At 49.8% G+C, this 24,642-nt stretch overlaps 7 protein-coding genes across 8 annotated transcripts; 3 read left to right on the top strand and 4 right to left on the bottom strand.

Moving 5' to 3' along the window:
* Nucleotides 1-1,152, top strand: LOC4815749 (probable alpha-aspartyl dipeptidase). Its single transcript, XM_001355642.4, has 3 exons — nucleotides 1-242; nucleotides 302-862; nucleotides 939-1,152. The coding sequence occupies exons 1-3, from the start codon at nucleotides 145-147 to the stop codon at nucleotides 1,000-1,002; spliced, it is 723 nt and encodes a 240-aa protein (XP_001355678.4). The 5' UTR covers nucleotides 1-144; the 3' UTR covers nucleotides 1,003-1,152.
* On the bottom strand, nucleotides 1,016-19,276 carry Chpf (Chondroitin polymerizing factor). The gene is made up of 6 exons (XM_001355643.4): nucleotides 18,506-19,276; nucleotides 6,747-7,364; nucleotides 3,831-3,986; nucleotides 3,148-3,750; nucleotides 2,593-3,088; nucleotides 1,016-2,517 (listed from the first exon to the last, which is right to left on the bottom strand). The coding sequence occupies exons 1-6, from the start codon at nucleotides 18,725-18,727 to the stop codon at nucleotides 2,183-2,185; spliced, it is 2,430 nt and encodes an 809-aa protein (XP_001355679.3). The 5' UTR covers nucleotides 18,728-19,276; the 3' UTR covers nucleotides 1,016-2,182.
* Fer3HCH (Ferritin 3 heavy chain homologue) lies at nucleotides 14,623-15,398 on the bottom strand. The gene has a single exon (XM_015185851.2). The coding sequence runs from the start codon at nucleotides 15,309-15,311 to the stop codon at nucleotides 14,727-14,729; it is 585 nt and encodes a 194-aa protein (XP_015041337.2). The 5' UTR covers nucleotides 15,312-15,398; the 3' UTR covers nucleotides 14,623-14,726.
* A 306-nt stretch (nucleotides 19,277-19,582) lies between the features above and the next one.
* On the top strand, nucleotides 19,583-21,263 carry Arp6 (Actin-related protein 6). Its single transcript, XM_001355646.4, has one exon. The coding sequence runs from the start codon at nucleotides 19,825-19,827 to the stop codon at nucleotides 21,019-21,021; it is 1,197 nt and encodes a 398-aa protein (XP_001355682.1). The 5' UTR covers nucleotides 19,583-19,824; the 3' UTR covers nucleotides 21,022-21,263.
* On the bottom strand, nucleotides 21,176-22,253 carry MagR (Iron-sulfur cluster assembly 1 homolog MagR). Of its 2 annotated transcripts, none has more exons than XM_033383980.1 (5): nucleotides 22,046-22,253; nucleotides 21,884-21,937; nucleotides 21,752-21,827; nucleotides 21,598-21,675; nucleotides 21,176-21,526 (listed from the first exon to the last, which is right to left on the bottom strand). In XM_033383980.1, exons 1-5 carry the CDS (start codon nucleotides 22,127-22,129, stop codon nucleotides 21,423-21,425), a joined length of 396 nt encoding a protein of 131 aa, XP_033239871.1. In that variant the 5' UTR covers nucleotides 22,130-22,253; the 3' UTR covers nucleotides 21,176-21,422. The 2 variants fall into 2 exon arrangements, with proteins under 2 accessions (XP_033239871.1, XP_001355683.3); XM_001355647.4 differs by having other exon boundaries at nucleotides 21,598-21,672; nucleotides 22,046-22,251.
* A 27-nt stretch (nucleotides 22,254-22,280) lies between these two features.
* LOC4815802 (DNL-type zinc finger protein) lies at nucleotides 22,281-23,259 on the top strand. Its single transcript, XM_001355648.4, has 3 exons — nucleotides 22,281-22,438; nucleotides 22,515-22,847; nucleotides 22,925-23,259. Exons 2-3 carry the CDS (start codon nucleotides 22,641-22,643, stop codon nucleotides 23,252-23,254), a joined length of 537 nt encoding a protein of 178 aa, XP_001355684.3. The 5' UTR covers nucleotides 22,281-22,438; nucleotides 22,515-22,640; the 3' UTR covers nucleotides 23,255-23,259.
* LOC4815840 (uncharacterized) lies at nucleotides 23,076-24,461 on the bottom strand. Its single transcript, XM_001355649.4, has one exon. It carries the CDS (start codon nucleotides 24,286-24,288, stop codon nucleotides 23,251-23,253), a length of 1,038 nt encoding a protein of 345 aa, XP_001355685.2. The 5' UTR covers nucleotides 24,289-24,461; the 3' UTR covers nucleotides 23,076-23,250.
* Nucleotides 24,462-24,642: the final 181 nt, after the last annotated feature.

Below are 24,642 nucleotides of genomic sequence, written 5' to 3'. Positions count from 1 at the left end.
TCCAGAAAAAGTTCGATTCCACTCTGGTTCTATCCGCTTTGGGGTTTGGGGGATCATAAAACTCTGCTAATCTCTGTGTCGATAAGATTGCGGCTGACGGCCCGGCCCCACAATCCACAGCCCACAACCCAACTGGAAGCTAAAATGAGCGTGCCGAATCTGCTGCTACTTTCCTCTTCGCGAGTTCACGGCCATGGGTATCTGGAGCATGCTCGCGCCCAGCTGGAGAATCTCTTCAAGGCGTAAGCAATGGAACAGTCTTCCAGTGGTCCTTCAAAAATACTTTCGCTTTCCCTCTCAGTTCCAACGTGAAGACGGTGCTCTTCGTGCCGTATGCACTGAGGGATCACGACAAGTATACGGCGCTGGTGCGGAATGCGATTGCACCCTGGGGCTATGATGTCGAGGGGCTGCACACCAAGGAGAACCGCGGACAGGCGCTGCGCGATGCGCAGGCCTTGTTTGTGGGCGGCGGCAATACCTTTGTTCTGCTGCGCACCCTCTACGAGCTGCAGCTGCTGGAGCCCATCCGCGAGCAGGTGCTGCAGCGCGGTATGCCCTATGTGGGAAGCAGTGCGGGCACCAATGTGGCCACCAGCTCCATTCACACCACCAACGACATGCCCGTGGCCCATCCGCCCAGCTTCGAGGCCCTGGGCCTTGTCCCATTCAACATCAATCCTCACTACCTGGAGACGGACCCCAACAGCGAGCACAAGGGGGAGACGCGGGACGAGCGAATCGCGGAGTTTGTGGCCTACCACTGCCGGCCCGTCCTCGGCCTCCGGGAGGGCACCAGTGTGCGGGTCGAGGGCAACAAGGCCACCCTCCTGGGGGATCGGAATGCTAAGCTTTTCCAATCGTAAGTAGGATCCCGAAGCCTGTGACCCACCTTACCTCACCTCACTGTTAACCCCTCTCCGTCTCATTCATGGCAGCGATGGGGGATCCAAGGAGCTGCCACCCCAAGCGGATCTCAGTTTCCTGCTGAGCAAGGACTAAAACAACGAAAGAATATTGTACATACACACATACACATTGTATTATTGTATTATTCTGCAAAATAACAACAATTCCTACATAGAACTAGTATCATAATCTACTCTACGTATGACTAAAAACTATACAAGACAAGATGGTGTTCCCGCAGTTGACGTTTTGTAATAAATAAAATGTTTCTCACACAACAAAAAACACATTGGACCCATTGGACTGGCAGCAGACTTCTTATTCGATGATCTATGCGAAGGGGAGGGCGGGGGCGGGGGCTGGATGCGAGGCCAAAAATATGGGAATGAAACACACGTATGTATGTACATTCCCATAAGCGAATAGACACACTGTGGTTCGTTCTCTTAATGTAATATATCTGTATATATGTATAACAATGCTGGTTACGCTCTATTTTGGCATGGCGAGGGAGAGAGCGTGAAAGCGTGAGAGCTAAGGCAAGCCGGGGGCACTTCTACAGCCACAAATGTATATCGTTGTTTCGTTTCACTTAAACCACTATTATACAGACACGTATGTATAACACTTATATTTCCTAGCTAGGAGTCAATGGATTCGTACAGGAATTCTTTCGTTATTATAGAGATACAAATAAGCTAAATATTTACATGCGAAAATCGAATGTTTCTTTCTTTCTCTTTTGTTTCGTTTTTTGTAATGGCCCTCTCGGAACATGTGGCATTTGTTTTGGCAGCTCTAAATGGGTGCACACAACCATTCGTAAAGATAGTATCTATCGTATATTACATGCAACAAATTGGGTTTGTTGGCTGCCATTTTGAGCATTGAAAGTTTCACTTTAAAAGCAAGCAACAACAGGAATTGCCTAAGGACTAAACACTATAGTGGATTGAGATAGGTCTGCGCTGCAGGGCTTATACACGAGAGTACGGAATTCCAATGTCTGATTCTGATTCCGATTCTGTTTCTGTTTCTGGAGGTTTGCTTGCCAGTTCAGCCTTGGGGGGAGGCATAAAATGCGAGTATAAGAGTTTGTATAAGTCCTGCATCTAGATCTATTTGACATTCATACACCCACCCATTCACCCATTCACGCAATCACTCAATCATTCATTCATTCATGGAAATATGTTAAAAAGGAACTGATGATATAACAGGCAGGAGCTGGCGCTGGCGCTGGAGCTGGAGCTGGAGCTGAAGCTGGATCAGGCTATTTGTGGAGAATACTTCTGTCCTCGTAGCGTATGATGGCATCGCCGATCTGCTTGCGCGACGCCAAGTGGATGCACTGCTCCCGCCCGCACTGCTCGGGCAGCTGCTCCGGCAGTGTGCTGCCGCGGCCCAAATGATTGCGCACATCGTGGCCGAAGCGCAGATTGGGCTCGACGCCGCGCAGTATGTGCACCGAGTGCTGGGCGGCCACGAACATGTCCAGGATGCTCTCGACGCCCTCGGGGCGGGACTGGGACGCTGGCTCCAGCAGCTGATCGATGTCCAGGTCGCTGCGGATGATGGGCAGTCCCTGTGGATGCAGCAGTTTGCGCGCTGAAATGCAGATGGAAGAGAGGAGTGTCAGTGTCGCCTTTGTGGCCCTGTGGACCTTGGAAGCCGGACACTCACCTTGCACATAGTCGCGACTGTAGAATGCAATCACATCGTGGTTGTGGCGATCGAAGTAGCCGCTGCTCTGGGCCACGTCGCACGCCTCGCACTCCTTGCAGAACTGCGCCCAGCGGCAGGGGTACATCTGGAAGCCGATGGGCGCGTACACCTGGAAGCCCTGAATGGTGTTCATGCGCACGCGGTTGAGGAAGTCCGCCTTGAAGGACATGCCCGGCGTGGCCAGCAGCACCAGGGACTCGAGGCCGAGCTTGGGCAGAGCCAGGTCAGCCACCACCAGACTGAGCAGCTGCTTCGGGCCGTACATGGAGGCGTGCAGCAGCCAGTCCTCGGGCCTGACAGCCTCGCTCAGCTGCTCGGGCAGCCGAATGGACACCCAGGCAATGCGGGAGCCATCTGTTTTGTACTTGGAGGAGAGGTCGAGGGCCAGCGTCTTGAGGCCTTTGAAGGGATCCTCATCGCCTTTGCTGGGCGAGTCCAGGCGGTACAGGAAGATCTGTGGGCGATTAGCGATAAGCGACAAGCATGGAGTTGGAGGACTGCATCAGGACTCACCAGCAGCAGGAATGTGTTGTCCTGGTTTTGCATGCAGAGGCGCTCGTACTGGGCCACAAATTCCAGGGCGTCCGGCACCTGGTGCTCGAAGGCCGGCACCAGGATGGCGATCCGTGTGCTCTCCGTCACATAGGGCGAGGGCACCACCTCGACGCGGCCCAGCGGCTTGACCACCTCGAAGCTCTTGAGCAACAGTCGCCGCCGCCGGCCCGACCCCTTCTGCAGGTTCAGGTGCAGCTGGTAGTCCATGCCCCGCGTCGCGTCGAACTTGCGGTAGGCGGTGTGCAGGCTGTGGTAACTGAGGCCGGGATGCTTCAGGGCCGCGTACTGCAGGGCGATCTCCAGCACCTTGGCGAAGTCGAGGGCCTCGATCCGGGTGAGCGGCGCCACGGCGTGCTCCACGTTCCCGTTGGGCAGGTAGCTGTGCGTCTCGTTCAACATCTGCCAGATGAGGATGTCGTGGCGTGTCTCCGGCGCACTCGGCGGCGGCACGCCCAGGGGCCAGCGGATTTCGAGTATCTTGTTGGAGATGCTGCCGTTGGCGATCCGATAGGACTTCTGCTCCAGCGCATAGCCCCGCTCCTGCACCGTCTCCAGGTGTTGCTGCCGAGACCAGAGATGATTTCGATTTCGATAAGGACTAAGGCGAGGATTCTCGTGGGAAGGCACCTCCAAGGACTTACCTTTGAGTAGTAGGCGTGCAAGCGGTAGAAGTCCTCCGGCGTCGGCACGGGATACACGGTGCTGGCATTCCGGAACGCCTCCTCTTTGGCCAGTTCGCTGAAGTCCCTCCGCTGGCGCCCCGGCGTGTTCAGAGCGTAGCTGTACTGCCGCATGCCCTGCAAGAGAGGGAAGGGTCAAGGTCAGCGCGAGGAAGTCCAAGTCAAAAGAGTCTGGCGGCGGCACAGCCCCGTTCTGAGCCAACGAAAGAGAGAGCCCCGAACGCAGTGGAATGGAAGGGCAGACAATCGACTTCCTTCTCGTTACGCGTTCCACGACACGTAAAAGCTGCAGACTGCTCGGAGCATAATTAAATTAACATATTCGCACTAATGAAACGGCGGAGTCGGCTCGGATGGGAAGAAGATCTGTCACTGGATCGGCAAAGAGATCTGCCTCTGGCTCTGGCTCTGGCTTTGGCACTCTTCTCTGGCCAAGGTGAATAGCCATGGGGTTCCACGGAGCACTCCTCTCCTCCTCTCTCCACCTTACAAAGAGACACCTTGCACTGGTCGATCCAACTCCTTTGCTCAAATTGCTCTCCCTCTCTCATAGACACGCTTTTGAATCGACTCGGAGACAGCGTCCTTGATGCAATTATTCATGGTGTTCCGCAATCGCAACGCGCTCTCTTTGCCTAGTGCAACAGCAAACTTCTCTCTCCCACTCTCTCTCTCATCAAACAAGTCGTCAAAGAAAACAAAATCCCTCTGCTTTGCCAATTTCTCTTTCTCTTGGACACACACTGCCAAGGGCCAAGGTGGCGAGAGGAAGACTGACGAGAGGAGTGCGACAATCGGATGTGTGGGAGAGGAGAGTGCCCAACGACAAACGACAAACAGAGATGAGAGGCACAAACAGGGGGGAGGGGGGGCCACTGCAGCGGACTGCCGTTTGAAGCTGCCGTTAAATAAACTTCTTGGGCAAGTTAATTAAGCGAAGCGAGAGACGAGCGAAAAGAGACGAGCGAGGAGCGACGAGAAGTGCAAATATACAAACATTAGCGCATTTTCAGGGAAATGCTGCTTTCACACACACGAACAACCGCAGATCCACACCAGAGGGATCACGCACACACACAGAGAGAGAGAGGGGGGTGGAGAGGGGGAGAAGATGTACATAAATCATGACATGCTGCTGTTACCAGGCGTCGTGATACCCTCTCCATGAGGGCTGTACGCTTTATAGGAGATGTTTGAAAGGGCCATCAAAGAGTGCATATTCCATAGTGCTTCAAGAAACGAAAGGGTATTCAAATCTTCAGCCACCAAATAGAGCCTCATCTCCTGCCTCTGCCTCCGCCTCTGCCACTGCCACATAAATAAACCCAGCAGAACGAAATTTAAACAAACCAATCGAACAGAACCCGAAAGAACATGATAAACTCGAACATCGAAAAGCGATCTTGGGCAGGGCGGGCGCCCTGTTTATGCTAAAAAAAAGCAATTGCTTGTTCGCGGAAATTAGCAGAGTAAGCAGAATCCAGAAATCAGTAATCAGAAATGATAATGACTAAGGCACACAAAATAGAAACCCAAAAGATCCTGGCTGAATGGCCACATTTATTCGCACAAGAAATTAATTTCATCACGATTTTGAGTAGTCATTTGTGGGAAGGAATTAAAGGAATTATGGATCAGTTCCTCCAGGAACTCTCTACATTCAGGCACACACAATAAGATATGATCTCTTGGAAGATCTCTTTGGAAGACTGCCTTTGCCTGCCAGGCTCCCTCCTTCCTCTTTTTAAGAGTCTATTTATTCAGGAATCAATTTGGGTTAGAAGTTTTCGTGATTTTTGCTGGATACCCTTAAGTATTAGGTATATGGATGGGGCTATCTATTATGCATATCTGGATAGATGAAGACTCGTTGGATGACTCCACACGTACTCGTAGGCTTCTAAAGAAACCGCTACCAGAGTTCCCAGGCCTGCATTTAAATTGTAAGGCTCTCAGTCGCCCTCCTGCCGCCTGCGTATCAATCCCACGTCCATCCGTCTGTCCCCTGTCCATCCGTCTAATGGACAGTCTTGCTCGCATTTCATTTAGCCACTTACGAATATTGGACTGCTTGGAAATTCTTTTGTTGCTGCTTGGAAATTAAATAAACTGTTGTCCATCAAGTGTGTGCCCCTCCCCCCTCCCTCCTTTTGGGGCACTGATCGTGGATCGTGGACCGTGTTGGTCTCGCCTTTTGGGGCACTGCCACGCCGCACAAGCACAAGCATCAGGCGGCAGCAGCAAGAACATGGCTCTGCTTTGTGTTGCCTCGTCTTCTTATACCCTCTGCAGACGGAGGATCCAACGATTCGGAGAAGATGTTGGACATCCCACGGGCCACCAGAGCCCACCAGAAGGGTATCAAAGGCTTCGGCATTGCAGCATTGGCCTCTTCTCCTTCTTCTCAGTTTCATCTCCTCTTTACGCATCGCTCACGAATGGATCTCTGTGTGTGTGTGTGCTTTGCTCTTTTTTATTTTCTTTGCCTTTTCAGGGTCACACTGTTCTGCACGAGTGTTGTGTGCGTGTACGTGTGCGTGCGTGCGTGTGTGTGTAATATCAATGAACTGATTTTTTTTCGAGATCTGTCCGAGTGCTCCCCGTGTGTGTGTGTGTGTGTATGAGTGTGTGTCTTTTTAGTTAACGGCAAATTGTTTAAATAAATAGAATAAAAACGGCTGTTGGAAGCGTGTAAAGAACATCACACGACAAACGAAACGAACAAGAAGCTGAATTCTGTCTCGCTCTGTCTCTCTCTCTCTGCCCCTGCTTTGTGTGACTCTAAAACTGTGAAACGCAGACAACAGCTGTGCGTTCAGTATCCCGAAAACTGTGAAAGATCTGCCATTAATTGCACCTCCATGACCTCCCGCTCACCTGAAAGCTCTCCTGGCAGCCGGGCACATGGCTGGCATACTTGACGCACCGCCCGATATTGACGCTGTGATCGCCGGTGATCCCGATGCGGACGCAGCGGTCGAGGTTGTTCCGCATCTTGCGGATGACGCTGCTGCTGAGCAGGATGCCCGCCTCGAGGGAGCAGTAGTTGCGATCGCCGGAGCCGGAGCCGGCCGGGCCGTCCCCCTCGCTGGAGGGGACGCCGATGTGGGTGCCGCCCATGTACAGGTCAAAGGTGATGCTCATGTGGTAGAGCAGGGCGCTCAGCTTGCGGGCATCCACGTAGACGTTGTCCGGGACGAGCAGGAAGTAGTCGTACTCCTCCAGATAGTTGTCCGCAATGTACTTGATCACGTGGAAGGGCCGCCGGTTCTCGTGCGTGTCCGCAAAGCCCACGATGTTCTTCAGCTTGTAGTTTGTCTTCACGCTGTCCGCGTAGATGAAGAACTTGATCTTGTTCACCAGATGGGCGGTGGTGCGGTTGAAGGCGGTCGCGAAGCTGTTGATGTGCTCCTGGGAGGTCATCACGCCGATGAACAGTTTCTCGCGGATCCCCAGCTCCGAGGAGTAGTAGCGTGGGCGTATCACATTTTTAACCTATCCGAAAACAAGAAACAATTAGTACACAGGATAATATGGGGGCTGGGGGTAATAATCGTTGCTCGTTAGCCCCGCCACATCTCGAATGCCTTTCCATGCCAGATCCCATCCCCAATGTGAAAGAAGAGTGCTCGTACGATCGATCGTGCAATCGAAAGCATGGGCTCCCCTACAGCTTTACAATTAGATGATCTTGAGAGCACTTTAGCGCAGAGTTCTACGACTCTTTGGGGAGTCTTTCCTCTGGACTTAAAGATATAGCCTTAAACTTCTACTTTCTCTCATATTTCCAAGCAAGATCCCATGCTTGGGGTCACTTATGCGAGTACCCCTCGTTTATTTATAGACACAGACACCAGAGACACACCCACGTGTGCCTTAAGGGTCTCGCAATAGCTGAGTATCTGTCCAATTAAGATCTTTCGGGGCCCACGCTTATGTACTTAGGGCAGATTATGTGTGTGTGTACTTCAGCGACTGCCCCATCGGACGAGGGTGTTCTTAATTTTTTTTTTTTTTTGTGAGTTAAGCCCCGTCGTCGAGTGCCTCCGCTGTCTGTCCCTTGCCCACTCGAAGAGGTTTTTATTTTGTAGTTTTACGATTACCGATGACGGTTCAAAAGTGGAGGAAGTCCCCTGCGAGGCACGGCGGCTGGGGGATGGGTTATCCATTATCTTTTGCCACTAAAAATAAAAGTACAAGTAGTTCCGTTTCCAAGAAATCCCAATTGTCAGAGAGGGAGGGACACGCCATGTGATTCGATGGATTATAATATGTAAAATACCTATTCGTAATATCCCTTGGACGGGCCTTGTATTCTCATTCATGGGATTGGGTCTTTCAAAGGGATAAACTCTTGATATTTGCCTGACACTTCTGTGAGGAAAACTTGCTCTGAAGCTCTGATCTTTTACTGAGACAAATCGATGTACTTTTATTCCTTATCGATGATGTTCTTTTCAGATTTTAAGAGAGAGAAGAACTCTGATCTCTCTGATGGCAGCCCGATAGAAGCGATGAGAAGAATATTGGTTTACTATTCCAAGATAGTCCTGCGATAATCGAAAGACAGGAATGCGTGACACTGGAGATCCGCCCATTACCATATTCTCCCCTTGGGAAAACACCTCCCCGGGGACGATTGTAAACACAAGCGAGGAATACGTGTCATATTATCAGAGGTACGTACATATATCATAAGCTTATTATTATAAGATCCAGTGGAAGGTGCCAGACGAAAGAGAAGAGACAAATCATTCGATTTGAGAGAGAAGATCGCTCTCCAGCAAACAGATGTCAAGAATTCGTAGATTATTTGGCTTCTTCTGTGGCTTTTGGGAGGTTTCGGAACGATCTTTGGGTATTGTTTCGCCCCTTCTCCGCCATTCTGCTTCCCCAAGCTATTTGCGTAACCTTCCCTCTAATGGATGGGCGTAGAACATATCATTTTTGAAGGCACTTTTCGCTGTGGAAATTTGCATCGGAGTGGGTGCCTCCGTGTGTGCTCCTAGCCCGTAATTTGCCAAGCCCAAATGCAAGTCTTGGCCGCCCATTAACCCAAAGAGGTGCACGCAAGGTTGCGCCGCACCGCCGCCCCACCGCACCACCCCACCACCCCACAAATTACTGCCCCCCCCCTTGGCGCTGCCGCTGCCGCTGCCTTTGCCGCCGCATCGGGGGTCGGTCGAGGGCACTACCTCGTTAGGCAAACAACAGTTGTGCAAGCACTTTGGACCAAGCCACCAGGCCATGGAAAAATGTTTGACCAGGGGATCGGTTCGGAACGGCTAGGTGGTGGGAGGGGGGGGGATTGGACCGGGGAGCGAGGCGCAGAGGCGGCTGCTAATGAGTGCTGCCGCTGCTGCCAGGGGGGGCGTTGCCGTTCGGTTTACAGGAATATTATGGCTAATTAAAAATCATTCTCAATAGAGTTTCAATAAATGGCAAACAAGCAGCAGAGCACCAGAGCAGCAGAGCACCAGAGCAGCTCGAGTGCTCAGGTTTATGGCATCGTAAAGCAGCGGCCACACAGCACTCCAGGGTCACCGTTCGACTAATACCTGTTACAGTGGCCCCTCGGAATAGAGGAGAACTTGGCAGAGACAATGAGGGGAAACTAAGAGCGAAAAGCGGGACAGATTGCGGCTTTTGGGCTCGGTAATCCTCCCTTTTGTACTCCACAAAGCAAACTGTCCAATATAAAGTGAATCCCCCCCACAAAGGAACAATCATAGAATCTAGAGAATGACCATATCTAGCAGATCCCCTCCACACGCTTCCTCGTTAAAAGTCTCTCTCTCTCACACACTCTTCCTGGTGCAGTGTGCGCCCTCTGGCGGAGGGAAGCCATACTGACCGAGTAACGGGTATGGAGTAGAGCCAGATTACTTCTTCTGACAAGGACAGGGCCACACTTCGACGAGGGAGTGGTGTAGCGAGAGATCCATGGAAGGAACGAGTGTAGCAGGGAGTCTCTTGGTGGAACGAGTGAGAACTGATGAGACGAAGTAGTGTAGCGGGAAATGGGTGAGGCGAGAGCGCGTAGTGTAGCGAGAGATGGGTGTAGCGAGTGTAGCGATGGAGTGAAGTGTAGCGAGAGAATGAAGTGTAGCGAGAGGGCCAAGTGCACCGAGAGACCAGTGGAGCGGCAGAGCGAACTGATGTCAAGTGTCACCCAAGTGGAAAAACTTAATGCACTGGCACTCGCACTCGCACTCGTTAGCGGCACCAATTAGCTGCGGTGTAATCATTATCATTATGGGGTGGGGGGGCCGGGCCGGGCCTCCGAGGAGAAGGCTGGTCTGTTGGGGCACTGGTACTGGTCGGATCGGGTTTGGGAAATCAATTTTTCAATCCGATTCGCAATCGTAGATACATATATGCAGTAAGCCGTGCGGGAGGCGGAGGGGTCGGTCTCCATGCTTTAATTACCGCCGATCCAGCCTGCCATGGACTCGGAGAGTACGCGGGTTTAGAGGGTGAGGGGGGTGTGCGATTATGGACCGACCTTGTGCCTCATATTCAAAGAGAGCCAGAGCCAGAGAGAGAGAGAGAGAGAGAGTGAGTAAGGGGGTGGAGCGGAGCGGTGCGCGGAGGGGGATTGAGTTCACGCACATTTGCCAATCGTCAAATTCTCCGTGTGTGTAAATATACGGACGGAAAGGTAAACCACGGGTAAAAATAACACCAACAACCGCAGAAATGCCGCAAAAAGCCATATTTCTTGCGCTCCCCCGAGTCTCGCGTGTGGATTTGTTGTTGTGTGTGTTTTTTGTTGGGTAAATAAAAATGCTTTTCCAAAAATGAATGATGCATGGGATTTCGGCGAACCAAAGCAATCCCCAGCCCCAATCCAAATCCATTCCCCCGCCCCTTTATTTGCTTTTTGGCCATATCCATAACAAGGCCAGCCACAAAAACTGATTCACCTGAATATTGGAACACCCGAACACCCGAATGGATCGAGGTGTTTCATCTTTTTAAATTAAATTTCCATTTAAGATCCATTACGGAAGATCCCCTGAAGATTGGGAGGAGAGTACGGTTTGGCACCAGTTCCAAAGATGAGTCCTCTAAATGATCCTTTTTCCATAGATTAGCCATGAAATAGTCATGGGTTTACCTCTAGATACAAGAAGGTACTCCTCGAAGAAACGAGGAATATCCCTTCTAGACCCTTCTAGGCCCTTCAATCATAGATTTCCTCAATTGAAAAGAATACCCCTTCATATGTATCCCACCCAGAAAGCACCGATGATCCTCCAAATTCGCGAGCAGAAATTTCTCCACTTTTGGGGGGGATTTCGTAGGGGCTCCCGCTGGGCACGTGGGCAATTTTCCCCGGCGATAAAACGCACAGACCCCGCCTTGTGACGTAACCAAACAACGGAAGTGGGGTGGAAAGAAATAGCAACAGCAACAACAAGAGTTAAAAGTTAAAACAAGCAAAAGTTTTATTGAAGAAACTGAAACCGATACTACGACAGGGGTGGAGGTAGCAGTGAGAACCTTATCGATGGTTAGGAGACTCTTATCAGCGGCAGTGGCAGTGGCAGAAGCAGCGGCAGCGGCAGCTGGTGACAACGTCATCCATAAACCATAAAAGCCAGCTGGGGCAGGGGCAGGGGCTGGGGCTCAGGGCAGGGGCAGGGGCAGGCATTGCAGCATTTTCAATTTCTATTTCACAAATTTAATTAAACAATGATATGGCTTATATTTTTGTTTACTTGGGGATCGGATAGGCGTGGGATACAATGGGTGGGGGCGGCCTTTGATAGCCGGACGGACAATCTGTGTGGCGCCTTTTACAGGGCATGGAAAATGGAATCTTGGATTAGTCGAATGCCCAGAAGAACACGTGGGGTTTCCCAGAATAAGAGATTTTCTATAGCACATACAAAGCACAAGTATGTAAGATCTGCTTGGGTCTGCTTTTGGGTCTTTGCATTGCCTTGGGTCGAAGTCTTCGCGAAGTCATTGTCCCTCCAAGTCTTTGAACCTTTGAAAAACACACTGAGAGATGGCAAGGCTGCACTCAAGCGAGAGAGTTGTCAAGTGATACAGGAGTGTAACGAGAGAGCAGAGCAACGAGAGGGCACTAGAGCGAGTGAGAGATCAGTGCAACGAGAGAGTTGTCAAGCGATTCAGGAGTGTAACGAGAGAGCAGAGCAACGAGAGCGCACTAGAGCGAGTGAGTGGTAGAGCGAGAGAGTAGTGAAGTAAGAGCCGGGATGCAGCGATAGAGCAGAGGATTGAGCGAGTGATCACTAAAGCGGGACAGAATTGTACCGAGAAGTGTCCCCGAGTATGCACCCCCTCCCCCAACACAAGTACAGTTGTTCACTCCACAGAAACTGTACCGCATTATTCCCCGGTAATAGAATCCTAAAGGGGCCTCTCAGCGAGTACATTTCCCTCCTTCACTTCTGCCACAGTTGCAAAAAGGAATCCCCAGAGTGCTGAAAGTGCCGAAGAATCGATCAATTACAAGGTAAATTCTTTTGGGACTAATGAACAGATCTCAAATGAATGCTGATGGAATTCAGCGAATGAATAATTCATTTCGATTTATTCATTATCCGGCAACTAATGAATCAATTCAATCAAGGGCGATGCCCGATGCCGCTTTCGGAATCATTTCTGAGGCAAAAGTCCGCTACAAAGAGAGCGAACGCGGCGACAATACAGGACGCATAGGTGGCCCAACTTTTCCCAGAGTTTCCCCCACCGCCCCCACCCCCACCATTCAAGGCAAACACAGAACTCAAGTAGTTGCCATATAAAAAAGGTTATCTCGAGATTTATTACACCCAGTGCCGACTACGATGATGGGCCATATATATACGCCTTCCAAACGGGGAAAAGGTTCGGCTTTTATCGCGTCCTAAGTTCAAGTTTAGCCCATGACTCAAGCGAGGTGAGACGCAAATCAGAGGCGCATTCGTGACGTGTTGATTCGCTGTATAAATGTCGCATAAGCGAACGGATATACGAGATTTGGCTTGGGGCTGTCCCACAGCAGCGATCATCGATAATTCCACTCGTTTTAAAAGCAATTTCCATCAGCAACGATTTGTTTTTCTTCCTTTCCACTCATTATACGTGTATATATACATCTCTAGATACGCAGATCAGCTCAGATATCAGGTATATAAGCTGGCAGAGGCGTGTGCTCGCCGCAGCTGTGTCTGAATCTCAGCTCTCGTCTTCTCAGGCGGGGGGACGGAGCAGCGGGGGGGAGGATGGAATGACAATTGTATTGGATTGGACGAAAATCTTAATTGGGACAAGTGCGCCAACAGACGACGATGACTCTCAGCGACAGAGACCGCGTCTAACGGGAGCCCGAAACGGGAGGGCAGACTGGCAGGCGGAAGACCAGGCGGGGCTTTGTCTAGCGCTTATGACAACAATTTATTGAGGACACACATAGCCCCCGCCCCGTGCCGATCCGAGACCCCATCGCTGTGGCCTTAAGCCGGAAATGCGACGCGCTTTTCAATTGAGCCGTAGACCCATAGACCCATAGACCCATAGACCCATAGACGTAAACGACTCTCATTCGCTCGCTCAACGGGCCCGGGCCCATGTTCTGGGTGAGATTTCAATCCCAAGTACGGACAAGAGACAACTCCAGGGAGTCGGATCTCGATCTCAAAGATCTCAGTTGATGCATCCATTAAGCCCGCTGCATGGGGGCCCTCTACAGATCTCTCAAGAGAGACACAGAGAGAGAGAGACAGATGTAGTGATTATTTAATTGTGGATTCAAGATATTGTTCTTCTAGAGAACCTACGAGATATCTTTTAGATATCTCCAGCTTTTGCTGCGGATGATCGATGATCTTGTTACCCAATTGATCTCTGACATCTCTAATGATCGTTCGACTCCACTCTTTTGAGCATCATTTGTGGACGAACGATTTGGATGGGCTCAGAAGCTGTCTTTTATGAAGATCTACTCAAATCCGACTCCAAGGTGAACGATCTTTGATTTGTAATCATTAAGATCATAATCATATCCACTTAGTTGCAGAAAGACATCAAGATCGGATCATTCTCATCGCCAGAATAAGCCACAGGCGCGGCTCTTTGACTCTTTGAGCAGCGCACTTTGAAGATACATCTTCCAGAGTCCCGGGTATCTTAAAATCGAGCAGCAATTTTGTGTTCTATATGAAGATTCAACGATCGTTAAATGATTCGAAGCTGGCAAGATAGGGATCTTTTTTTCAAGGTTCTTTAACACTTCTTCAGCTTCAGTAAAAAGTATTCGGTATTCCGCGAAGAAAGAGCGTCCACTATCACTCTCTTTGCAACAGCACTCCTCGGTCATTTGGGTATCTGTATCTGACGTGTGTAACAGGCTTCGTGCCCCCCTGGATACCATCTTTTGGATTGTTTCCCCCACTTTTTGTGTTTCGGGTGCAAAATCTTCAGCGCTGGAACTGTTTATTCATTCTCCAATAATAGCCATTCTTTGATTGCTGCAAAGCGTTCCTCGTGGCCTCGTAGCTCCTTTGATTCACTCGTCTATGAGCACACGAGCGAGTGTTTCTTTTCCTACGTCATAAATTCAAGGCAATCGAAGAAATCCGAATGCGAATCGATGTGGTGCTCCCTCCTTTTCGGCGGGGGCTGGGGGAACGGGTTCGAGGTTTTTTCAATTAAAAAATCTTCAGTGTTGCGGTGCGCGTCGGTGCGTATTGTTGTACACTTGATAAGCGGGTTTATTTATAGACTTAATGCCGCTGCTGCTGGTGCTGCTGGTGCCGCTTCAGCGGCTGATAAGTCGCGAAATCTTTATTCTCAAAGGCACGAAATGAATTTTTGGCAATACAAAACGGAGGTGGGGTGGGTTCAGTGTCCTTTGGCATCGCTGGATGGATGCATGCCCGCCGTGGAGGACAGGTACTTGTCGAACAGGTACTCCCCCAGATCGTCCTTGGCCCGCTCCATTTGCCGTATGTAGTCCGCGAGGACCTTCTGGCCGTCGACCTGCTCCTGCAGGAAGTTCGCCTCGATGAAGTCGCACAGATTGGGATCGTTCTCCTGCCCGGCCAAGGCGTGCACGTCGAGCAGGTGCTGGTTGACCTCCAGCTCCATTTCCAGGGCGTGCTTCAGGCCGGCCAGGGTGTCGGCAAAGCAGGGTATCGGCTCCGGAACGGCACTCAGGCGGACGAGGCCGCCCCGCTTGTTCATGTACTTCATGATCTTCTCGGCATGCTCGCGCTCCTCGTTGCTGGCCTGCAGAAAGAACCTGTGGACGCCCGGGGAGCTCACATCGGCCCGATCGTAGTGGTAGGCCATTGCCAAATACTGGTGGCATGCCTTTAGCTCCATGTTGATCTGATCGTTTAGCTTTTTCTCGCAGCTTTTGGCAAAATTTTGACGCATTATCATGGACATGTGGCGACGCCCAAAGAAACCGAAAAGTAGCGCCATCGCCAGAAAGTAAAACTCCAAATTTGTCTATCGAATTGTAAATCGAAAACCAGCATCTGTCAGGGGGGAAATGTGGGTCGGGCAGGATAGACAGGTGCCTAGATCTGGCCATCGATCGTTGGAGTTCAAAGTGCCCCGAGACACGGGGTCTCGTCTCTGATTTCACTTGAACGTCTATCCGTCTGTCTGTCCGTCCGTCTGTCTCTGTGTCCGCTGCTAAGCCACTTAGACCCCTGGGCTGTCTGTGTCTGTGTCTGTGTCTGTGTCTGTACCCCACTCGACTCTCTTACACGTCTGTGGCACCATTATACGGACAGATGGACGTGTACGTGTATATACACTCGTACTACGGGTAATACTTACTCTCGGATCTCTCTGTTTGCGGCGGGCAAACGCAGTTATTGTCTCTTTTATTAAGTGAATGAAAACAAAAACGAAAACCCCAACGAAAACGACTTTTGTCCGAGTATAATCTTGCCATACACTTGGCGGAAAGGGTAGCACCGTCACAGCTACGGGTTTGTATCCACAGGAATATCTGAGGAACTAGAGGATTCTTCAATGGTTTACGGATATCTTCGATGATCAATGAGTAACCATTTATTTTCCTGCTCAAATATCTGTGAAAACGTCCTCCTTCAAGTGCTCTTTTGCCATTACAGGGTATTTGCCAGTTGCCAAGACCCTCCGACCTCCCCCCCACCCCAAAAGGCAGAGTTTCAATTTTCAAAATGCGAATGCGAATGCGAACGAGTTTCAAACATTATCTCTCGGTCTGTCCATCCATCCATCCATCCATCCATCCAACCATCACAACCTTCCGTCTGGTCGGACACATGGGCACACACACAGACACACACACACACACACACACACTCTCACTAAAATAATTACACAGACACTTTACGCACATTAAAAAAAAAAATACAAAAATTATGTATATACAAAAAAGTGACTCTTGAAACTCCATGTGCGACTCGTAAAAAGCCCATTATAATCGCCAAGAAACTCAAGTAAGCATTTTCCCCTCCCCACCATTCCCCTCCCTGCCCTCCTGGTCTCGAAAAGACGATCCGATCCGATCCGAAACGCGTGTTATGCAAATCGTGGATTCGAGTCCGCGAGCAGCGATTTTCGGGCCCACAAAGGAGAGAGGATTTGGCAATTATTTCAGGGTATTCAGGGTAGAGCACGTAGATTTGTCCCTGAAATCTATGATGTAGAATAGATCAGAAATACTTGAGATTCATCCAAAAGGTAGACCCCAATCGGCCGCAATAATCCCTCAAAGTCAGTCCATTCTACCTGAATTTCTGAATTGGAAGACTCAAGACTTTTAAGAGAAGGAATCTTTATCTAGGTCGTCTCGGGCGCTACGGAGGGGATGACAACATTCGAGTTTCAGGGAAATCTGTTTTCGTATTCCACACGCGGCGACAATCGAAAAGTGTTCGACATCCCCAGCGACACATTAATGTCACTTTTATTTCCCCCCTAAATGGAGGCAAGAAATCGGTTCCAACAACTAAAACGTGCAACAAATTATTAAACTTCGGCGGACAGTAATTTTTGATTGCACGTCGGATAAAACGCAAACGTTGGCATATCCACAAAAGGAACAACAGAAAGACACACTCGTAATATGCCAAACACGAGGAGGGAAAACCTCAAGGCATATGGAAAATATTCAATGGATTTGCAGCTCTTCATGGGACCCGTGTCCACTGGGAGGGAAGAGTATGCCGGGCAATGGATAATGGATGAATACCAAGTTGATATCCACAGTTTTAAAGATAAGAGAAAATAGAAGAAAAAAACCATATCTGGCAGATCCCATTCCTCTCTCTCTCTCTCTCATACACTCTTCCTGGTGCAGTGTGCGCCCTCTGGCGGAGGGAGGAGCCGTACTGACTGAGTAACGGGAATAAAAGCAGGCTCCCAGCGTTTGGTATGGCGCTGGTCGCCGAAAAGGAACATCTCTGACTGTCTTTGGAGGAGCAGAGGAGTACTACAGTACTACTGGAATGCGTGGAAACACTTCCAACACCTTCCAGGGCATTCCAGCTTCGGCTAAGGGCAAGGCGCACTCCTGAACGGAACCTTCTTGTTCTCGTATTTTCGCGCACTTTATTTAATTCAATTAATTGTTCGCTGCTTTCGATTTTTGCATACACACACACACACACACACACACAGATCATGGGTATATGTATTTATAATCGCCCGATGGATCGAGTTAACATTTATGTAATTTAAGGCATATTATTTAATGAGTTTATTTATGTAAATGGAATTTATGAGACCACGCGATCGTCTGGAATTTATTGGGTGGTTCGGGCTCAGTGCATCACAAACTGTACAAAACGGTGCCCGGGGAGTGAGAGAGCCTGGCCGCTTTTCTCTTTCATTCCCGCCAAGGTGTACTGGCACACGGTGAGGCCCTCTCTTTGTCGGCACTCTTTCGGGTGCAGAGGCACACGCCTGCATTGCGTGCAGACAGAGAGCGAGAGCTCAAATCGAAGAGCTTAAAGCCCTACCCTGACACACGCACACCCTGCATTTCGCTCAATGAGGTGCAAAGTGTATGCGTGTGTGCGTGCAAGTGTCATCCCTATCGATAAGGGAATCATTTTAAGCGACAAAAAATAAAGAAATAAGTGACGTCTGAAGTGAGCCGCTGCTGACGTTGACGCCGATACCCGCAAAACGAATAACGGCACTCTTTCACACAACAGCACACTGTGCAACAGGATTAAGGAATCACGAATCTATAGAATCTAAATACTAAGCAGATCATTGCAATTTCCCTAGTTTTTCAAGAAGAGATTGAGGTTTCCTTCCCAAAACAGGATGAGTTTTTGTGTCAAGAATATGGGATTGGAGATGCTTCTTTCTTTAAATGATACCCTCTAAGAGGGTGACAACTGGATTGACAACTATTCGCTTCCTCGTTTTCGTATGCCATTGCCAAAAACATGGTCGATGTTGCGCGGTGTAGCGAGCGCGCGATAAGCAAGAAGGTCAATAAATTGCTATCAGTGGACTCCCTGATACATGAGACATGAGACATGTGCACGACGACGGCGACGGCGACGGCAACAGCGACGACGAGTCATGGCGGAGCGCGAATATTTGCATTTTTTGGGCAGCATTCCAAATTCGATTTTGGATTCAAGTGGAAAAAGAGGACTCACCGGCTTTTTGGCCGCCAGCGGCTTGTTGATCAGGTTCAGATGCGGCTCAAAGTCCTGGCCAAAGCGTTCGATCAGCAGATTCTCGGCGGCCTCCTGGGGGCATTCCTCCTGCTGGACCAGCTCCCAGATGTCCTCCGGTATGTAGCAGCTCAGCACGAGCCCCAGCAGCAGCCCAATGACGAAGTAATGATTGCGGCTCAACGCGGCGACTGGTCTACGCATGTTTCAAAGACTCTGCACTTGAACTTGAACGTGGATGTGGATGTGGGGGCCTGCCGATGATGATGATGATGATGATGATAATGATGATCGGGGATGATGGGGAGAGATAGGGAGGAGAAACTGGTGTTCAGGAACCAATGGTCATATGCACATTTTCGCTGTCGTTGCCGTTGCACGCTCTCTCTCTTCACCGTGTATGGCCACTTGTTGCTTCTCTGCGGTTTTTACGCTTCTGTTCGTAGACACGAAACGAACTCCAACAAGTGCTGCTTTATTTTGGCACTCCACTCGCTTGTGTTTTATTACCGCTGCTGGCACGCACTTCTTTTGCACTGAATATTGTTGCCGCCCTTTACATTTTGCATTTTGCCGCTAATCTCGGCATTTTCGATACATATGCACACGGAGAGCCACAAAACACCACAATGGCGCGTAAATTTACATTAATCTGCGGCAAAAAATTCGAAAAAAAAAATCTTAAAAAATCAAAGCGCCGGTTGCGGTTCCGCTACGCGAGAAAAAAAAGTAAACAAATTAGCGATGATAAATTGATGTACGATTAGTATATCGATATATATATTTGGGCGATATTTTTTCTTGATTTGCAAAAATTGATGGATATTTTTGTGGGATATGTCATCAACGGAACCACTTTTCTGATTTCGAAGAAAATTAACACGGTTTTCGGTTCGTTCCAGTTCTTTGGTTCTAAAAATCATTATTATGTCGTCCACATGTGATAATTTCATAGAAGCCTTGTCGTCCACACCAATTGCCTCTTTCCATGGACAACCTCGCTGCTGTATAACCCCTTGCAGGAAAACATCGATAATTTTCAGATTTTCGCTGATTTTGTTTAACAGAACCATGACGAGTGCATTTTTCGCACATACGTGACGTGACATTTATTAACTATTAAGACGCTTTTGTAAATCTATGTTATCAAAAAAACATCGATTTTTGCAGCGCACCCAAACATCGATTTTTCTCCAGTTCAGCGACATCGTAAAAAGACGGACAAAAATTGACAGGAGAAAACTCCAATCTAACATTATCTCGGAGAGTCAGAGCAGACTAGCAGACAATGTTATAGAGATATGGCAAGCACAGTTGTGGTGCTCGACAATGGAGCTCACACAGCCAAGGTGGGCCTGGCCAACCAGGAGGAGCCGCGAGTGGTCCCGAATTGTATTATGAAGGCCAAGAGCGAGCGGCGGCGGGCGTTTGTGGGTAATCAGATTGAGGATTGCCGCGATACCTCTGCCCTGTTCTACATCCTGGCTTTTCAGCGCGGCTATCTGCTCAACTGGGACACCCAGAAGACCGTGTGGGACTACATCTTCAGCAAGGAGGGCATCGGCTGTAGCCTGGACAACCGGAACATAGTTATAACAGAGCCCCAGATGAACTTCCCGAGCGTGCAGGAGGCCATGTTGGAGATGCTCTTCGAGCAGTACCGTGTGGCCGGCATGTACAAGACGACGGCAGCCGATCTGGCGGCCTTTAACTATGTCGCCGACAGCGAGGAGCGCACCACAATGCAGACCCTCAACTGTATTATCATTGATGTGGGCTACAGCTTCACCCACATTGTGCCATTTGTCCTGGGCAGGCGTGTGCTCGAGGGTATTCGTCGCATCGACATGGGTGGCAAGGCGCTGACCAATCACCTCAAGGAACTCATCTCCTACCGGCAGCTGAACATGATGGACGAGAGCCACGTGGTGAACCAGATCAAGGAGGATGTCTGCTTTGTGGCCGAGGACTTCAAGGAGGCCATGCGGGTGCATCAGTGCGAGAAGAAGCGCAAGGAGGTGGCCATCGACTATGTCCTGCCCGACTTTACGACAATCAAGCGTGGCTATGTTCGGATACCCGGGCGGCCCCGCATGGACGAGGAAACCATGCAGACAGTGCCACTGTGCAACGAACGCTTCACCGTGCCCGAGCTGCTCTTCAATCCGTCGGACATTGGCATCCACCAGGTGGGCATACCGGAGGCAGTCGCCGATTGCCTCAAGGCCTGTCCCTGGCAGGCCCATCGGGAGCTCCTGCTCAACATCCTGATTGTGGGCGGCTGTGCTCAGTTTCCCGGCTTCCTGCCTCGCCTCAAGAAGGATCTGCGCGCCCTGGTGCCCGACGACCTGGAGGTGTCGCTCATCTGCCCCGAGGATCCTGTCCGCTATGCCTGGTACGGCGGCAGGGAGGTGGCCACCAGTCCCAACTTCGAAGAGTTTGTCTACACGCGCGACGACTACGAGGAGTTTGGCGTCCATGGCCTGAACCAGCGATGAACGGCGGAGCTCCTTTACCCTCCCCCCTGAATCCCTTTTAAGGATGCAGTTTTTAATTACGAGAGGCAGATTTGTTTTAGATTCGTTTCTTGCTTGTATTCAACTAGGTGTCTAAAAGAGAAATAATGTGCAAAATAGACCAAAGCCGGCGCACTTATATCATGTAGATAAATCGCCTAGACATTGAATGGTTGCCTAGAGACTAATCGTTTTTATCAATATACAACTAAATTTGAACTACAGAAAACACAACTTAACTTTAGAATTCGTTTGCGAAATAGAATTTACATACAGATACAGGCTAGGGGCATATTGTGGGGTAGGATCTGCACCTGACCGTCGTTATGCATAAGCTTTGGGGGGCTGCGAGGCGGGTGTTGCCGGCTCCAGAGCCAGTTTGTTTACATGCTAAACGACTCGCCGCAGCCGCAAGTGCCCTTGATGTTCGGATTGTTGAACACGAACTCGCTGGACAGCTTCGACTCCACAAAGTCCATTTCCGTGCCTGCAACAGGAACAAAAACAAGATGTTGATTAATTCGTAGGTTGGAGATTACATAACAAGGGACCACTTGCCTAGCAATGAGAGCTGCGCCTTCTTGTCAATGAATACCTTCACGCCGTCCTGGATGACCTCCTCGTCTAGTTTGTCTGCTGATAAAACAGATCCAGAAAAACAGAATCTTAGTTCGCTTCTATGCAACGCCGTTGTGCGTGCTGGCGTACTCACCTTTGCTGCTGGCATAGTCCAGGGTGTATGAGAGGCCGTTGCAGCCCCGCTGGCGTACGCCTACCTTCAGGCCGATCTGCAGGAGAAAGGCTTTTGATTGATGGCATGATTTCGATGTTGCGATTCACTTACAAAGTCTGGCTTGTCCTGCAGCAATGTCTTGATGCGGTTGACCGCAGCCGGGGTCTGGAGGGACGATAGGGTAAGCAATTGATAAACAACAACAAATTATGGCTGACTAGATAGACTGTTACTTCATCAGCGCGTATTTCATCACGCTCTGTCGATTCTTACCAGGGTCAGGGCCGCCCGTGTGGGTAACAATTTGCGTCCCTTTAGCGCGCGCACCGTTGCCGTTGCCACCACACGTGTTGCCATTGCGTCTTTGGTTTATATAATTTGTTTTTCTGCCCAGAAATTCCAACGATTTACGATTCGAAAATATGTGATTTGCGACTGTTTTGGTAGAGCTGACAGATTTCTCGATATATATCACTATTGATTGTAAGAATCGCAGAATCGATAAATCCTATCACTAGCCCTGCAGCGGAATGTCGTGACAGAAACTGTGACTGTGAATTTACGCAAATAAACTGCATCCAAGTAAAGAAACGTTATAACATTTGGTGCTAGTGTTGGATAACCACGAGCACAGCTGATTCGATTTTCACAAATTATAATTTCAGAGTAAAACTTCGTTTCAATTCTCCGCCAATTGGATAAGAGTTTCATACTGAAAAAAATATACCTCTGACTTTCACAGCAAAGCGCTCTTCGCACACGGCTTGTGCTATTTCACAAGAAGGTACATCACTAGTTGGTGTTGTAACAGCTGTAACGATTCCATCTCTCATATACCTCGCTTTCGTGTAATAATATTCGGGGCATAATGAGCACATTCAGGCAGTTGTACAATCTTTCTGCTGGCATGGGCCGGCGGGCGCTACAAGTTGCTACAAGAATAGCACAAAATGAGGCACGCACGCACAGTCACTTCCAGTTCCAAGTGCAATTTCCCACGAGACTGGCGTCCAGCACTACAGCTGTTCCTGTTTGGACCGGCACGAACACATGCACGTGCAGGGGGAAACCAGTCGTAAGTCTCAGGATGTTACAGTCCCTTTGAGATACGTTCCATTCATTCCTCTATGTCTTTGGTTGGTTATCTTTTAGAAAGATGCAGGCGAAAACAAGGCCACTAACAGCATACCGCTGGGCGAGCTGCAAACGAAAATGCAGCTCATTTACACCTGCAAGATCTGCCAGACGCGCAACATGAAGACCATTTCAAAGGTGGCCTATCAGCGTGGCGTCGTCATCGTAACGTGCGAGGGCTGTGCCAATCATCACCTGATAGCCGACAATCTGAATTGGTTCACGGATCTGAACGGCAAGCGTAACATCGAGGAGATTCTGGCCGAGAAGGGCGAGAAGGTGATCAAAATGGTGGACGGAAACTGCGAATTTCTGCCCGAAGACAATAAACCGAAACCGAATCCTTAACTGTACACAAATGCAACTTTATTGAGGAGCTCCATCAGCTGGCTGGCCATGGAATGGGATCGCAATTGCAAGTGGAATTGCTCGCGGCAGGGCGATCGGGGCGTCAGCAAAAGGTGGGTGAGAAATGTCACTTCGTCTAAGGGCAGTGCCGGGCAGACCGTGACGGTGGGTGGAGCATCGGCCGTGATTTGCATGTCGTCCTGGTCCAAGTATGGCATGTGACGATTCCAGTAGCCAATCAGGTAGGCAATGAGGCTGCCAGACAGACGAGCATGGTCCAGGCAAGCCCAAAATCGCGGCTCATTGGATGGGTTTTCCAGGAAAAGGTACATGTTGTGCAGGAAGTCACAGCAGGGGGCAGCTGGCTGGCTCTCGGCCAGCATATCACAGATCATGTGGCGCAGCAGATGGCAATCGGAGTGGATGTTGCTGTGTCGTGGCTCGCGGAATAGACACAACCACACGCTGAAGCCGACCAGCTTTAGAGCACGGTGCAGAGCGGTTTCCATTTTCTGGAGCGTGGACAGACGACAGATGCGCTTAACCAGGCGACGCATTTGCAGGAGATCGGTGCTGATCATTTGGGCTGGGTCGAATGCAGCCGGCTGACGCAACGCTGCCCAGTCCAGCTCCCTGATGACGCTCCACGCCGGTTGCACGTCCGCAAAGGGCTTGTGCATCAAGTGGAGCAACGCGGCATGCGCCTCGCCCTTCCTCGTACTGACTATGCCGGCACACAGCTCCTTGATGCTTTGTTTGCGTTCGGCCAGACTGGAGCATGTGGCGTAGAAACTGTGGGAGTTGCAGCGCTCCGCCAGAGCCTCACCGAAGCGGTCGTGGCACTCGAACAGATACATGGTGGCCTTCATCATCGATTCGATTAGATTCGGCGTCAGCTTGAGGAGTTTTTGTTGCAATTGGATCTCCACTTGGCAGTCCAGCAGCCAATCCAATAGTTTGATGCAGTGCGGGGCGACATTTTCGAGGCTTGTGCCTGCATTGAGGATCAGCTCCTTTCTAATAAACGCATCCATACCCAGTCTCCAGGCTACGCCAGTCTACTAATAACAATAATTACTCTTTTAGGTTCATCCTATTCTTTATCTTTCCTGTGATCAGCTGACCAGATACTGTGCGGAATACACAATATAAACAACAATAAAAATTAGTGGGGCGGCGGGTTTGCGCGCGTACACCCTCCAGTGTGACCGCGGACTTATCGAGCAAATATACCATCCGAACCTCAGAAATATATTTACATATTCCTCGTTTTTGATCTTCCGTCGAATATTACCAGCTATATAGAACATTTAGCCACATAGTTTTATCCGATTAATGAATCAATTTTCTACTTGACTGGCTTATTCTAAATACATGCTTTTATTGGA

This window comes from Drosophila pseudoobscura, chromosome X, assembly GCF_009870125.1.
Source record: "Drosophila pseudoobscura strain MV-25-SWS-2005 chromosome X, UCI_Dpse_MV25, whole genome shotgun sequence".
NCBI classification, from domain to species: Eukaryota; Metazoa; Arthropoda; class Insecta; order Diptera; family Drosophilidae; genus Drosophila; species Drosophila pseudoobscura.
This window is presented reverse-complemented; position numbering and strand designations above follow the sequence as displayed.

Excerpts from the sequence above, each read along its gene's own strand:
- LOC4815749 (XM_001355642.4), top strand. The coding sequence starts at position 145 with ATGAGCGTGCCGAATCTGCTGCTACTTTCCTCTTCGCGAGTTCACGGC. Across the intron at positions 243-301 it reads CTGGAGAATCTCTTCAAGGC|TTCCAACGTGAAGACGGTGC; the intron begins GTAAGCAATGGA and ends TTTCCCTCTCAG. Across the intron at positions 863-938 it reads AATGCTAAGCTTTTCCAATC|CGATGGGGGATCCAAGGAGC; the intron begins GTAAGTAGGATC and ends CATTCATGGCAG.
- Fer3HCH (XM_015185851.2), bottom strand. The coding sequence starts at position 15,311 with ATGGCGCTACTTTTCGGTTTCTTTGGGCGTCGCCACATGTCCATGATA.
- Chpf (XM_001355643.4), bottom strand. The coding sequence starts at position 18,727 with ATGCGTAGACCAGTCGCCGCGTTGAGCCGCAATCATTACTTCGTCATT. Across the intron at positions 3,089-3,147 it reads ACAACACATTCCTGCTGCTG|ATCTTCCTGTACCGCCTGGA; the intron begins GTGAGTCCTGAT and ends AATCGCCCACAG. Across the intron at positions 2,518-2,592 it reads CAGTCGCGACTATGTGCAAG|CGCGCAAACTGCTGCATCCA; the intron begins GTGAGTGTCCGG and ends TCTGCATTTCAG.
- Arp6 (XM_001355646.4), top strand. The coding sequence starts at position 19,825 with ATGGCAAGCACAGTTGTGGTGCTCGACAATGGAGCTCACACAGCCAAG.
- MagR (XM_033383980.1), bottom strand. The coding sequence starts at position 22,129 with ATGGCAACACGTGTGGTGGCAACGGCAACGGTGCGCGCGCTAAAGGGA. Across the intron at positions 21,676-21,751 it reads GGACTATGCCAGCAGCAAAG|CAGACAAACTAGACGAGGAG; the intron begins GTGAGTACGCCA and ends CTGTTTTATCAG. Across the intron at positions 21,527-21,597 it reads GGCGCAGCTCTCATTGCTAG|GCACGGAAATGGACTTTGTG; the intron begins GCAAGTGGTCCC and ends TTCCTGTTGCAG.
- LOC4815802 (XM_001355648.4), top strand. The coding sequence starts at position 22,641 with ATGAGCACATTCAGGCAGTTGTACAATCTTTCTGCTGGCATGGGCCGG. Across the intron at positions 22,848-22,924 it reads CGTGCAGGGGGAAACCAGTC|AAAGATGCAGGCGAAAACAA; the intron begins GTAAGTCTCAGG and ends GTTATCTTTTAG.
- LOC4815840 (XM_001355649.4), bottom strand. The coding sequence starts at position 24,288 with ATGGATGCGTTTATTAGAAAGGAGCTGATCCTCAATGCAGGCACAAGC.